Below are 15,288 nucleotides of genomic sequence, written 5' to 3' on the forward strand. Positions count from 1 at the left end.
AGTGTGATATCTAGGCATATCACACTGAGTAGAAAAGTAATCCTGAAAGTAATCTAAAGTAATCCAAAAGTAATTACATCTGTATTTTTACATAATTATTCATCCAGCTAGCTTATGAACTATCTGCCTTGAAAAGCACAATTATATTTACGTGTACCAAGTTTTGCTTTGTTCTATAAATAAAATACAACAAGTAAATATTTTTGATACAAACAATTGGCCTGAGCTCAGTCTTGGACCATGTGATTTCTTGCCTTAGTGTGTACAATAAATGCTTAACACACTACCCTCTGATAAAGCCTTAATGCTCGCCCACACTAACACAAATAGAGAGTAAGATATCTATTTTACCTCTGTAAGCCTTTGGGGATCCTCTGCACTCTGTGCACACTATACCTTTCTTTGGTATAGTATATACAGAGCCAGCTTACTACACTTTGTCACTCTCATTTACTAACTTTTGATTCCGAGTAATTAATTTCTCTTCCCCTGGAGCCTAGCTTCATTACCATCCTTTTGATTGGATGACTTGTATTCACCCACTGCTTGCATTCTGGGAATTACATTTTTCTTTTTCTTTCAGCACTCTGTGAGAGTGCATGTGTTTACTTTCTCTCTCTCCTTCCTGTGTTGCTTCTTACCTCAAATAGCCACCCCGGTGCTCTATGTTGCTTCTCACCCTTCCAAGCATGTCTGTAAATCACAGCGATAGACATAGTTTCCAAGTTTACTATGTCTGCAGACCTACATCATAGGGAGAAGGAGGACAGGTTTCCCTGGACCTGCCCTAACTTTGTGCAAGTAGGGTTCTGTTGTTGAGGCTGAAATACGTTTTTTTTGCCCCAGTAACAATGCATTCCATATATATGCTGGCCTTGCATTGCTGACTGCTGGTTGTATGAGATTTTTAATTGGAACATTGACTGATTGATTACTGTTTATCCAGCAGTTGGTGTTGAAGCTTTTCTCAGAAGGCACTGCCCAAACTATATTGACTCCCCAGTCTTGGACTGTCACTGGCCGACATACCGGCCATGTCAGGGTGTGCTGTTTGCTGACATATTCTGTTCTATTGTAGCTTGAGCCAGCTGAAGAAGACGAGGGCACCTTTATTTACGACCTAATGGCAACTGTGGCCCATATCCTGGACTCCCGGACTGGTGGCAGTCTCGTGGCACACATAAAAGTGGGGGAAACGTATCATCAAAGAAAAGAGGTAAGATCACAGTTTTTTTTATTTTATTTTTTATTGAGAGTTCATAGAAACAAGATCGACATTACACAATACAATTCTTAAAAGATTTGATGTAATACATGGCATATGGTCATACATGGATAATCAATAATCAAGTGTCCATAATTTAATTATACAGTGCAAAGAATAATTATAAAGTGCAAAAGTGCATATAGGCAGACAAGAGATTATAAAGGTATTTTTTACAATTCAAAAACACTCCAGAACTTTTCATAGTTTTTGAGCGCCCCTGATCTGAGCGCATATTTTCTTTCCCTACCCTGTGTTCGTATTAATTTAGCCTTCCATGCCTGAAAGGTCGGTAGTTGATTGGTTTTCCAGCACTGCAATATGAGTGATTTAGCAATTAGAGAAGCTATGAAAAGAAATTCGTCATATTTGGTGTTGGTCGCTGAGCAGCCAAGAACCGGGACTAGATCTTCGAAAATTATAGGAGTATTAAGCTCAGAGGAAAGATATTTTTCAATTTCCCTCCATAGCTGTTGGATTTTAGAGCATTCCCAAACGATATGCTTCCAGGTCCCTTTTTCCTCGCATCGGAAGCATTTATCAGGAACTAGTGGAAAGATATTGTTGAGATAGGAGGGAGTTCTGTAAATCAGCCATTTATTATAAAATTGCATGCGCTTAAAATTAGCGCCGTGAAAGATTGTTTTGTTAAATTTATTTATTTTATCCCAAATTTGTTCATTGATTTCAATATCCTCCCTTTTTTTCCACCTCTCAAAAATCTTACTCGAGGATTCCTGTTTCCTGTCCTCCTTTAATATTTTAACCCAAATACTCTTTTTTTTTTTTTTTTTAGATTTATTATTCAGTGCTGTGGAGATATTTTCTTTAAAATAGAGATTTCCTATATCCAGCTCTCTGGGTATTGGAATCAACATAAAAAAGGACCATTTCAAAACGGAATGGGAATGGCTTACCTGGCTAGCAATTTGGTCCCATGTCTTCCACCTGTTACCAGCCAGGAAGTCATCTATTTTTTCAAAACCGTTTTCTTTCCATAACTTTATTGTTTTCCTATCCATGCATCCCTCTTCACCTAGGTTGAGGTTGTTTAAATCGGTTGTGTTACTTATCCTAGGAATGGAATTTGATTTCAGGAACTGGGTTTTCTGTCTAAAAATCCATTGGAGGGACTTGTAACGGATCTTTTTTGGGTCTTTAGTAACTCTAATTGGATCAATAATATTTGCCTCTGATAGCATCTTCTTCATAAAAAAGTTGTCTGTCTCATTCGTGTCTAAAAAGAAAAATCTAAAACTATGATGTGCAAAAGATGCAAAAACGTATTCTCTTATGTTAGGGAGGGATAATCCTCCTTGTGCAAATGGAAGATATAAAGTGCTAAGTGCAAGTCTGGTAGACTTTTTTGCCCAAAGAAATGAAGATATTAGGGAATCTATTTTTTTTAAAAAGGAAACCTGGATAACACAGGGTGCTGCATTAAATAAAAAATTAAAAAGAGGTAGGATCGACATGCGTATCAGTGCTGCTCGGCCCATTATAGATAGAGGTAGTAGATTCCAGCGTTCTAAAAGGGACTCAACTTTTTTTTAACAACGGTGAATAGTTAAGCGAGAACAGCTCGTCTAAATTGTCCGAAATGAAGATACCCAGATATCTCTTTGGCGTTGGGTTATAAATTTGCCTAAATTCTGGTAATAAAGTGTCTACAGTGCAGTTTAATAAAATAATTTCCGTCTTGTTAACGTTAATTTTATAGCCCCCTAGTTTTTGAAAATCAGAAAATATTTTTAGAATTTTTGCTTGGCTTAGGGGGTTGGAGTCTAAAAACAGTGCAATATCATCGGCGTATAATTTTATATTAGTCATGCCAGCTACCGGGACTGTATTAATTTGTATATTTCTAATCGCGATCGCTAGAGGTTCAATAAATAATGCGAATAATATTGATGATAATGGACCGCCTTGTCGGGTGCCTCTATTGATCTTGCATGTACCGACGTTGGAGTTATTGATGATAATCTGTGCCCTGGAGTTTAAATATAGTTGTTTTAAAAGAGAGATAAAAACATTCGGGAAATTAAAACTGTGCAAAATAACAAATAGGCAGTCCCAGGACACTAGATCGAAGGCTTTTTCAGCATCTAGGAACCAAATTTGGCCTTCACATTATTAGTTTAAAAAAAATCTAGTGCCTCCAATACAAACTTTGTATTTGTCAGACCCTCCAGCATTTCGCGATTTCGCGATTCACGAAAAAATCGCGAAATCGACATACTACCGCGATGGCCGCGATAATAACAATATTGGCCGCGATATTTACTCTACTGGGAGACAGCATAACAAACAATGCCCTTTAATTGGCTGTGCGCCCCCTCCCTTCGTGTGTGTCAGCCGGGGCCCGAGGCAGCTTCCGAGCACACACAGAGCCGCACGGAGCTCTTCACAGGTCTTTGAAAGACCCATTCACCTGTTAATGAGGCTTTGTTATTCACCCCTCTTTCTCTCTCTCGTGGGCTCTCGGGGCTGAGTCTTGCCGCCTCTGCTGGGCGGCGGGGGAGGGGCTCTGCTCGTCCCTTTCTCTGCCTGTGTTTTTATTGCGTGCATGTGAGGATGTTTTGCTCAGCTGCTTTGTAATGCTTGTTTTGAAATATGCGATTAGTGGCTTCAAATGAAATATCAAACATTCGGTGTTTAGGCCTGAATAGGGGAAGAAAGGAAAAGAAATCAATTTCTCAAAGGCAGTAAGGAGCAGAAGAAGCCGACAAGCGTAATAAAAAACAGAGAGAGGCAGGAAGTAAGATAGAAAAAAGGAATGTCGCTCTGGGAGGAGGGGGACAAGGAGATGGAAAGGAGAGAGAGAGAGAGGAACAAGGGAAATGAGAACATAGAGGTGTGGCCAAGGATGGGATTGTATTACTACGGAAAAAGGTGCAAGGGAAGGGGCAGGAATGTGAGAGTAGAAGCAGGGGAAAGTGTGTGAAAGAACAGAGACAGAAGTAAAACGGGTTGCACCAAAAAAAAAGACGAGAAGAAGAAGGAATACCAGAGCAAATAGATAAGATGAGAGACAAGGAATGAAGACAAGTGTGTATACATCAAAAGAAGGGGAAGTGAAAGGAAGGAGGGAAAGGTTGGTAGAAAGAAAGAAGCAGTGTTAGTCTGCTTTCTTGTCTCCACTGCCAATGTTACCAACTTTTACATGGTGCATTGATACCAACTGTAGACCCCCATAGCGCTTACAGAATGTCGGGAGTCTGTCTGATCACAGCTATTGTGGTTTAAGTTAAGTTTAATTGTCGATCAGGTTAAGATGGGATTGTTCTATGTTTAGTTTGGTGAAGGTGTAGGACGTACACGTACCATAGGACTTTGCCAATTGTATCACAAGGTTGTATATTTGTATTTTGTAGAACAGAAGTCATAGTGTTGTTGAAAGGCGACTTGTCAATTACTGGTTGTAGGTTACGGAGGATCGCTGGCAATGGGGTTAATGGCAGGGTCTGAAATATAAAAAGAATGCGCAGCAGCCCATAATTGTGAAGCACACGCTCGAGGGAAACAAAGGGGCAGATTTATGTTAACTGGCGCATCCCTAGGGATGCGCCAGTTAATGTGCGCCACAGTGCGCCACAGCTCCGCCACCCATGGTGCGCCGCATTTATGATGCGGCGCACCATGGGGCAAAAACGGCACAGATGCGTGACGCATCTGTGCCGTAAAGGTGGCGCATTGCTGGAGTTGCGTCGCAAGCGCGACGCAGCTCCAGCAAGGCTCGGGGGTGCCCCATCTTAACAATGCTGCGTCAAGACCTACGCCTGCTTCAAGCAGGCGCAGGCTTTTGTCGCAGCATTGGCCTGAAAGTGACTGAGTGAAATCTTATAGATTTCACTCAGCCACTTTTGCGAGGCACACCTGCCCCGGAACGCCTACCCTGCGCCGGAACGCCCACAAGCGGCGCAGGGCTTTACAACGTGACGCATCTGCCTAGATGCGTCACGTTGTAAATCGTTCGTAGGGATGCGCCACGTTTACGCCGCCTTGCGTGACGCAACAGCGGCGTAAACGTGGCGCAAGTGCCTCATAAATCTGCCCCAAAGTGTCTACATTGTAAATAAACCAAATATACATAGCTTCATGTTGTTAAATAACTAAAAAAACTAAGATATCTGTGTCTGTTGTAGGAAAAATGGCCACATAAAATGCCGCAAAATTGCCGCTAAATTTCCTTATTTGTGCCGCTAAATTTCCATTTTTGTGCCGCTAAATTTGCTAATCCATGCCGCTATATCCTGGGGGGTCTGATTTGTGTGGAGCTGCCTTCCTGCAATAAAGCCGCACTGATCAGTGTTTACCAGACTTCCCACTATTTTATTCAATCGATTTGCTAAAAGCTTAGTACAAATTTTATAGTCTGTGTTTAGTAGACTTATTGGTCGATACGAGTTTATATTCTCACTATCCTTTCCTTTTTTTAAATTACTAACTACCACAGCTGAGTGGAAAGAATCCAGAGGGGATCCTCCTTGGAGTAAATCATTTACTAAAGGTAAAAATTCTTTGCGTAGAGTTCCTTTAAATTTTTTTAAAAATTAATTTGGAAGACCATCATCGCCGTTGGCCTTTCCGTTAGGGAGGGAGCTGATTACCTCATCTAACTCAGACTCCGAGAATGTCTCAATGAGACCTTCCTTCTCTTCAGCGTTTAATTTGGGAATTATAAGTTGAGATAAAAACTCCCCTATTGTATCAATTGAGGTCTCTTCTGTTGTTTGATATATTCCCTCATAATGATTCAGGAAACATTCACCAATTAAGGCTGTGGTCTTAGTTTGTATTTTAGTGATTGGATCAGTTAGTTGGTCAATTCTATTGCGAGCCTGTTTTTCTTTAGTTTGCCACGCCAGGAGCTTCCCTGTATACTTGCTATCCTCGTACATCCTCTGGGTGTAGCAGTTAAAATGAATTTCGCCCAGGGCGTAATAGAACTCCCTCATCTTACTCTTGGCCTCGGATAGTTTTTTACTGGAATGTATTCTTCTTGCCCTGTAGTGTACCTGGGTTGCCTCTATAAGATCTGTTTGCAATTTGCTCTTCTCCTCTTTTCTTGCTTTATATTTCGGTATATCTTTAGATGTGATAAACTCCCGTAGAGTGGCCTTAAATGCATCCCAAGTTGTATTTAAGGGGGCTGTACCTCTGTTACGTGTAAAAAAAACTCCTCAATGAATTCTTCAATTTCTGTACATCATTGAGGATCTAAGAGGTTATTTTTGTTAAAAAAAACATCGTTTTATAGTGCTTATGTCTTGTGTTCCCAGAATTACCTCCATGGAGACTGCCGCATTGTCTGAGAAAGCATTAGGTAGGTGAACATAATTACATAGATTTAAATCGTGGGATGTTAAAAAAAAATCCAATCTTGAGGCGGATTTGTACTTTGCAGAGAAATTGGAATATTCTCTTTTGAGTGGATTATTAACCCGCCAATGATCCATGATATCAAGGTCTAAATTGCAACTCTGTATCGCTAAAACAGATTGGGGTTTATTCTGACGGCGATCTTTTTTAGACGAGTCCAATACAGTATTTTGCAAAAGATTAAAATCTCCTCCCCATACTATTATCCCAGGAAGGCCCGTTATAGTGTTTTTTAACTGTAAAATTGGCTGAGAGTCGTCTAAGATGGGAGCATATAGTGTAGCAAGGATTATATTTACATTATGTAATTTACCATGGGCAACTGCCCATCTGCCTCTGGGGTCAGTGGCTGTGCCTGCCAGAATAAAACCTAAATGTTTTCCAATCAGTATACATACTCCTCTCTGTGTCAACCCAGCTGAGGAGGATATAGTATGGCTAGCCCAGTTCTTAAATAATTTATCTGCATCAGCTTGGTCTCTATGATGGGTCTCTTGTAAATAAATGATATCGGGATTTAAGTCTTTTAACCAGCATTCAATAGCGTTTTTTCCCGAACATTATTTAGACCATTTGCATTAAAGGAGATAAACTTCAACATGCTCTTTCTTTTTTTAAGAAGGCCATAATTAAAAAACATGTTAAATAGCAAATATAATAAGTATGTATGCTAAAAAGGTTATTTAACAATACAGTATAATTATAAACCTCAAAAGACCCTCTCTTTGTGCAAATAGTCACGATCTTTTTGTACAATGATGGATGAGTACTCAGTGCAGATGTAGTAATCGAACCATATAGGTAGCAGCAGACCCTTACTTTGTGCAAAATAGGCAAGTAAACAGTACAGTACAGTATTATAATAAATACCAGGGAACCTTTCTTTTGTGCAAATAGGCAGGTAAAAAAAAACGCGTTGTGCATCAATAAATAAATACTTAGTACCGATGTAGTAGCAGCAAAAATAAGAAGCAGCAAATCCTTACTTTATGCAAAATAATCAAGTAAACAGTGCAAATATATAATAGCAGCAGGCCCTTTCTTTGTGTAAACTAGGCAAACAAACAATATATGTTTTAAAGCCATGTTAAGATCAGATAATCTTGTCTATGCCGTATCTTAGCTAATCTTAAAAATAGAACAAACGGGGGGCGTGGCCAAGATGGCGTCGGAGTAGGACGCATCTCTGAGCCTCTCCGACGCCGCACCGAAATTGCTTCGAATAGCGGGGTCCCTGGCGTGCTGCTCGGCACTAGCTGGATGTGAAGGCTGGCGGAGTGCTCCGGTGCCGACAGAGGGGCGATTTGGAGCCTGCGGCGCCCTGTAGCGCGGATCCGGGCTGCGGCCTGTGAAGCAGCGGCCTCGAGTGCTGGGAGGTCCGACCTCGGCCTAAACGGAGCCTGGCCTTTGTGGACCCGATCAGTGCTGCCGGTCCCGGCTGGGTCCTGACTGTAGCGGGACGCACCATTCCCGCAGAGACGCTGACCTCGGTGCGGTGCGGTGTGGTGAGAGGACACGGCGACGCCGACAGTGAGAGCCCGTGGCCTGGCTGGCCGAGTGCCGGCGGAGATAGCCCGGCTGGACGCGCGATTGGCTGACCCACCACCGGGACGCGTCGGAGGTGAGCCGGAGCAACGGAGGGGTGAGCGGAGCCGGAGGAGGGCGTGAGGTGTGCCGCTGCAACGGAAGGCCTGGCCCGGGGGGAGATCAGGAGAGGCGCCCTGGACTGGATGGGCGGAGGCTTGGCTGGTGACACCGGGGGAGCTCTCTCGGTCTCCCTGCAGTCTGCGACCAGGGTAGGCTGCCTATAACAGTTGCTGCTTGATCGAGGGGGCACATTGAATGGTCCCAGCGACCGGGACGCTTTGCTGCCTGGGATAAGCGGACTCGGAGGGCAAGCCGGCGGCGCCATTTTGGAGAGTCCCTGGAGGGCGCTCGGCGCTACACTTTCTTGGCTGCCTCCTAGCTGGGGGGCGCGCGACGCGGCCTTCTCGCACCGTCACCTGGCTGCTTAATTGGTCCGTGGTGGTACCTCTCTGGCCCAGTATTAGCGGGGGGGCCGCCACTGAAGAGCACGGAGACCGGATTGTGGGGTGCCAAGGTACTCGGCTGCCCGAGGGGCGATCTCCTCGTGCGAAGGCACGCGGGACTCTCTTACGGAAGGGCCCTGCATAGCGACCTTTGGAGGGCTGGTCCTGAGGATCCCTAGGCCTGGATTTCAGCGAGGGCGCAAACGAAGGGGTCCCGAGGGCTCTGTGCCGGACGCCAGCATCGGGGTGAGGTTCTTGCCGACTGTTGCCTGCTACCTGAATTGGAGGGAACTCCCGGTGCCCGCGGCACTGGCGGATCAGCGGGCGCTCTTGGGGGAGTGACGCAGCACTGCTAACGGAGTGTCCCGACCCCGGGGGTCACTGTCCTGAGCCTCGTCCTCCCGGCTGCACCTACCTGGGGCCTGGAGGTGGGAGTGCGGCGGCACTTCGCGGCCATGTCCAATTCACAGCGCAGGGTGGGGAAGACGGTGAAGGAGGGGACCTCCAAGTCATCGCAGCAACCAGCGTCGCCTGGCGCCAGCGGGTCCTCCAGACAGTCAGATGATGAGGCACCAGCGACTAAAGCGTTCATGAAAGAGCTTTTCGCGACTATTAAAGAGGACATCTCCGAACTAAGAACACAGTTGGCATCAGACCTCCGGGAGGTGAGGAGGGACGTAGATGGGATTGGCGAAAGGGTGGCGACGCTGGAGGACCATGACCTTAACATGGCAAATGATGTGCACCAGCTCCAGCAGGACGTCATACGGCTCACGGAGCAGAATCTGGATTTGCAAACCCACGCAGAAGACTTGGAGAACCGCTCCAGGAGAAATAACATTCGCATCAAGGCGGTACCGTGGGATGGTGAATCGGGGGACCTGCGTGGATACGTCCAGGCCTTGTTTCTTCAGATCTTAGAGGATGAAGAGCTGCGGGACATCCAGATGGACAGAGTGCATAGAGTGGGGCTGCCTAGAAGGGGAGGGGGCCCGCCGCCAGATATCCTCGTCTGTGTGCACGACTTTCAGGTCAAGGAGAGGATTCTGAGGAAAGCTAGGACTATCACCTCATTGCAATTTAGCGGCCATTGCCCCCAGCTTTACCAGGACCTGGCAGCGACTACCTTACAGAAACGAAGGGACTTCCGGCCTGTGACCGCCTTCCTCCGGGAGCGCGGGGTATCCTACTCCTGGGGTCATCCTTTCCGGATTATCTTTCGATGGGAGAACAGGCTGAGGCAGATCAATTCCCTGCGGGCGGCGAAGGATCTCCTGGGCATCGAGGAGGAGGAACCGTCTCGGGAGGCTCGCAGCTCACCGTTCCGAAGGAGGCGTCGCTCTTCTTCCTGGCACAGGGTGGGCCCGTCCCCAGAGCGGCAATGACCGGACCCAGCGACTAGAGAGCAGGAAAGAGGGGCCGCTGTGGCGTCGGTGGCCTCCGCCACCGCGACGGATTCCCAGGCGAGCTCTGGAGCAGCATGACCCCGACATCATGGCATGGCGTCGGAGGGGCTCTTGGCCTGAGGTCCCCGGGGTATAATGGTACTTTTGGAGAAGACACCCCGGACCTTGGACCTGGGGGTCACCGAGTTGACACCCCTGCCCCAATTCCAGTCCGGTAGGGGACTTCCGAACCTTGACCTGCTGGAACTGAAGACCGCGAGGTTCAGGTTCAGTGCCTTGAGTTGCACTTTGTTGTTCTTTGTTCTGGGGGGGTGGGAGGTGGGTTTGTTAGCGCTCTAACTGTGGATGTCATGGCAGGGCGGTTGGGGTTGGGGATGGGGGTCGGGGGGGTGGTGGCGGCGACAGTGTGTAATGATTGTGTGCTGAAGGTGCCTTTGTTGATATTCCCTCCTGTATTTCATGTGGGACCCTTCCCTCGAGTCCTTGTGTCTGCCTCTCTTCCTTGGGAGTGGGCTCAGATGCGTGTGCAGGACCGGTGCGGGCACCGTGGCTGTTTAGGGGTGTGCACGGCGTGGAGTCTTTTTTGTCCCTTATGCCTATCAGCGTAGGAACTTGGAATGTGAAGGGCCTTAACTCCCCGCAGAAGCGGCAGAAACTCTGGAAGTACGTGGTGGATCACCACTTGGATGTGGTGGCTCTCCAGGAAACCCATCTAGCTAGGAGGGATGAGTTGAGGCTTCGTCATAGGCAGTTCCCTCTTATCTACAGGGCATCTGCGACCTCGAAGCATAGAGGGGTGGCCCTGCTCTTCCGGGCGTCTCTGCATTTTCAGCCCAAGGGAGTGAGTGTGGATAAGGAGGGCCGATGGCTGCTGGTGAAGGGATTGTTGCATGGCCGCCTGTGTACTTTTGCTGTATTGTACGCCCCTAATGCGGGACAGAATGGCTTTCTGCAGGGTCTGCTGAACAAGATGGGGGATTTTGTGGAGGGTCACTTACTCTTATTGGGTGATTTCAATATGGTATGGGACAGGAGTTTAGATAGTTCTGGGGCCCGCAGGGCAGACACTGGCGTCTTCTCAGACGAAACTACACGGCAGTTAGGTGATATGGGAATGATCGACAGTTGGCGCTTTACCCATGCTCAGACCAGGGATTACACCTTCTTTTCCAACGTGCATCAGTCATACTCCCGCATTGACTATATCTTGGTTAGTCAGGCTCTTCGGGGGGGACATACAGTTGGCTACTATCTTTCCACTCTCGCTATCGGACCATAGTCTCGTGGTCCTGGGTCTACATTGGGCCCCCGGGGGGGATGGTTGGCGTAAGTGGTACTGCCCAGCAGCTCTGGTGCGCGATGAGGGGTCCTGTAAGGTCTTACACAAGGCTATTGGTGAATTTTTTCTCCTCAATCCTCCTGCGGACACATCGGTGTATACCACATGGGACGCGTGCAAGGCCTCTTTAAGGGGCACGTGCCTCGCCCTCAACGCGAATCTGAACAAGCTGAGGCGCAAGGAGAGGGAAGCTCTTGAATCGGAACTGGCCTCTTTGGAACAGGCCCACAAGGAGAACCCCTCCAGGGTAACTCTGCGCCCCCTGACGGCGGTGCGAGGGAAACTGAGGGCCCATTATAATAACAGGGCGGAGTTTACTCTTCTGCGACTTAGGCGCACCTCCTACTCCCAGGGCAACAAGATCGGGCGCCATCTTGCCCGGCAACTCCGGGACAAACGCGAGAAAGATTATATAGAGGGAATTCGCGACCAGGCGGGCTTTGTACAGCATAGAGATGCGGACAAGGCAACCATATTCGGACGCTTCTATGCAGCGCTCTTCTCGAGTGACGCTCTTGATCCGGGAGCACAATCCGAATTCCTGGTAGGTCTGCCTCTACCGAAAGTCTCTAAAGAATGGAATGACTTCCTGTCCTCCCCCATCACCCGGGAGGAGGTCTTAGATGCCATTAAAAGCCTGAAGATGCACAAGGCCCCAGGGCCTGACGGCTACACGGCCCTCTTTTACAAAACGTTCGCCTCTGAAGTTTGCGACTACTTAGTCTCCCTCTTCAACGCAATGGCGGTTGATGATAGGACCGCGGACTCTATGGCCGAAGCATTGATCACTATTATCCCCAAGCCGGGGAAGGACCCTACTTTTTGTGCATCTTACCGCCCGATAGCTCTTCTCAATTTGGACGCCAAGCTGTACTCCTCTATTCTGGCGGGTAGACTGCAGGATCTGATGCCTGCCCTCATCCATCCTGATCAATCTGGGTTTATTAAGGGCAGGCAGACTCATGATAACCTGCGCCGCGTCGTACATCTCATAGAAAAGGCGGAACGATTTCGCATACCCGCGGTGCTAGTGGGGCTCGACGCGGAGAAGGCTTTCGACCGCGTCGACTGGGGTTTTTTGCATCAGACGCTAGTGGCCTTCGGGTTCTCCCCCCTTTTCATACGGATGATTGAGGCCAACTACAGTGGCCCTACCTCTCGTGTGTTGGTCAACGGCCACAGGTCCGCGAGTTTTCGCCATTCCCGGGGGACGCGCCAGGGATGTCCCCTTTCGCCCCTACTTTTTGCCCTTAGTATAGAGCCGTTAGCATTGGCGGTGCGGGAGGACGAGAGGATTCTAGGACTTCCCTTTACAGGCGAGCAGCATAAGATCTCGCTCTTTGTTGACGACGTCCTGTTGTCCATCAGGGACCCAGAGCTGTCACTACCGCATGTCCACTCGGTACTCTCTGCCTACGAGGAAGTAGCGGGCTTCAAGGTTAATTTCGATAAATCCTACATCCTAAATCTGACCTTGTCGGCGGGGGAGGTGCAACGGACCCGGCTGCTTACTCCACTCGCTTGGGCGACGGAGTCCTTGCTCTACCTGGGCGTACGTCTGACTTCCACCGTGAATGCCCTGTTCCACGCTAACTTCCCGCCGATGTTGTCTTCCGTTCGGACTGAGCTGGACCGTTGGAAGCCTAAATTTATCTCATGGCTGGGTAGGATACACACCCTTAAAATGGTGCTCCTTCCCAAATTGTTGTACTTGTTTCAGGCTTTGCCTATTCCGATAGGGCTAGACTACTTCCGTCGATTGAAGACCGTGATGCTGAGATATGTCTGGCAGGGTGGTCGAGCACGGCTTCCATTTTCGGTCCTGCGGCGCCCACGCTTGGAGGGGGGGTTGGCTTTCCGGACATGCATTTGTACTACAAGGCCGCTCAACTGAGGATCATCGTGGAGTGGTCCCAACAACTGTCGGAAAAGCATTGGCTCCACATGGATCGGAGCGTTGTGGGCCGCTCCATCTGGGATCTGGCCTGGAAGCCTAAAGCAGACCGGCCCAAAAATGCTTACATTAGCACTCCCACGAGCACAGTGTTGAAGGTCTGGGACACGGTGAGCGGCGATGACCGTTGGACCACATTCCCGTCCCCATTCACCCCGATTCATTTCAACCCGGCCTTTCCCCCGGCTCTGACGGACGGTCCCTTTGAAGCATGGAGGGAGGGTGGCTGTAGAGCCCTCACCCACTTGTTCCATGGCGTCGAGCCCCTCACTTTCCACAACTGTATGCGGGACTATGGCGTTCTTCCAACGGAACGCTTCAGACATCTCCAGCTCCTGCACTGGGCGACGTCGCCTGCTGTAGTGGACGCTGCTACCAGACCCTTGTCGAAATTTGAGTCCTTCCTTCTTCGTACCTCCACCATGAGGGGAACGATTTCTTTCCTGTACAAATTATTGCTGGACTCTGCCGTGACACCACGGCCGAGATATCAAGACCATTGGGAACTTACATTGGGGAGGGACATTTCTACTAGTGAGTGGCAGGGCCTATGGAGGGACGTGACGGCGCACAATCACTCTACTGACCTTAGAGAGGCACATATGAAACTCATCTTTGACTGGTACCTTTATCCCTCTAAATTGCATCGCATATTTCCCACTGCTTCAGATAGGTGTTGGCGGGGCTGTGGGATGTTGGGAGACTTTAGCCATATATGGTGGGAATGCCCCACCATCAAGCCATTCTGGGCTGAGATCCTATCCCACATAAAAGACATTTTGGGTTATCCGATCCCGGACTCCATGGCTTTTGTCTTACTGGGGCTTAGGGACCCACTGCTCGAACACCAGACTAGGGCGGATAAGCGTGTTATGTGGTTGTGTCTGGGTGCGGCTAAGATGACTCTAGCAGCTGCGTGGAAGTCCCCAAATGTCCCCGCTATTTCCTTGTGGCATGCCCGATTGTGGCGTCTGTTGAGCATGGAACGCCTCTCTGACATCTTTCTGGGGAATTTTAAGAACTTTGTGTACAACTGGGGCCCGCTTGTGCGATTTCTGTCCCGAGGCCTGCCTTCGGCTGTATGTCCTTCAACGCTGCGGTCCCTTCATCTCTTCCAAATATGATTGCAAGAATATCTGTATTGCGGTGGGTGCTTGCTGGTCGCTGCCACTGGGGGGAGGGTGATGTTGGGGAGGGACGAGGGTGGGGGGATTGTTGGGGACATTGTCTTGAGTTTCTTCTTTAGTTGCGACTGGCTCTGACTGGGGATGGCTACTGGGCCTTGGCAGGAGTTTGGGCTGTTCTTACTGTCTGCGGGTACTGAGTCCACTGTTGCGATGTCTATCCTGGGCTAGGGACTGACCTGAGTGGACTCTTCCCCGTTGCTTTGTTGGACTATTGCCAGCTTCTTGTGGACTTTGGAGCTTTGATGCCCTTCTTCTTCGAATGATTCCCTCCCTATTTTTGCTCCCCCTGTGTGGGTTTTGTGGCGGTATGTCGCCTGTCTTTCTCTCTTTCTTCCTGATTCCCCTCTTACTGTTTCCCTACCCCTCTTGTTTCCTCTGATATACTGCAAAATAAAAATTAAAAAAAAAAAAAATAGAACAAACAATTCTTCAATATATGAACTCTCCTTTTTTTCCCTGCAACACCTCCCTTCTGCGTTGAATGATTTCTTAGCATATGCAGTGTTCAGGATTTTCTCCTTCACCCTGAAATCAGAAAAATTAAGCAAAATCGTACGTGGATATTTCATATTGTTGGGTTTATATGCCGGGACTCTATGTGCTCGTGTAATTGTCAAATCCCCTTGGAGCTCGGGTATGGCTTTTCTCAACAGAGACTATGACCACTTAACTACGTCTTTATCTTCCAGTCCCTCTGGAACGCCTACTAGACGTAGATTTGACCTC

At 48.1% G+C, this 15,288-nt stretch overlaps 1 protein-coding gene across 3 annotated transcripts in view; it reads left to right on the forward strand.

Moving 5' to 3' along the window:
* PAN2 (poly(A) specific ribonuclease subunit PAN2) overlaps window positions 1–15,288 on the forward strand; it is a 1,642,407-nt gene that overhangs the window by 1,253,613 nt on the left and 373,506 nt on the right. For all 3 annotated transcript variants that reach the window (XM_078686370.1, XM_078686378.1, XM_078686384.1), the window contains one exon: window positions 1,079–1,216. In XM_078686370.1, coding sequence (XP_078542496.1) covers window positions 1,079–1,216 — 138 coding nt within the window. The remainder of the gene's footprint in view (window positions 1–1,078; window positions 1,217–15,288) is intronic.

Source organism: Lissotriton helveticus, chromosome 1_1 (assembly GCF_964261635.1).
Source record: "Lissotriton helveticus chromosome 1_1, aLisHel1.1, whole genome shotgun sequence".
Taxonomy (NCBI): domain Eukaryota; kingdom Metazoa; phylum Chordata; class Amphibia; order Caudata; family Salamandridae; genus Lissotriton; species Lissotriton helveticus.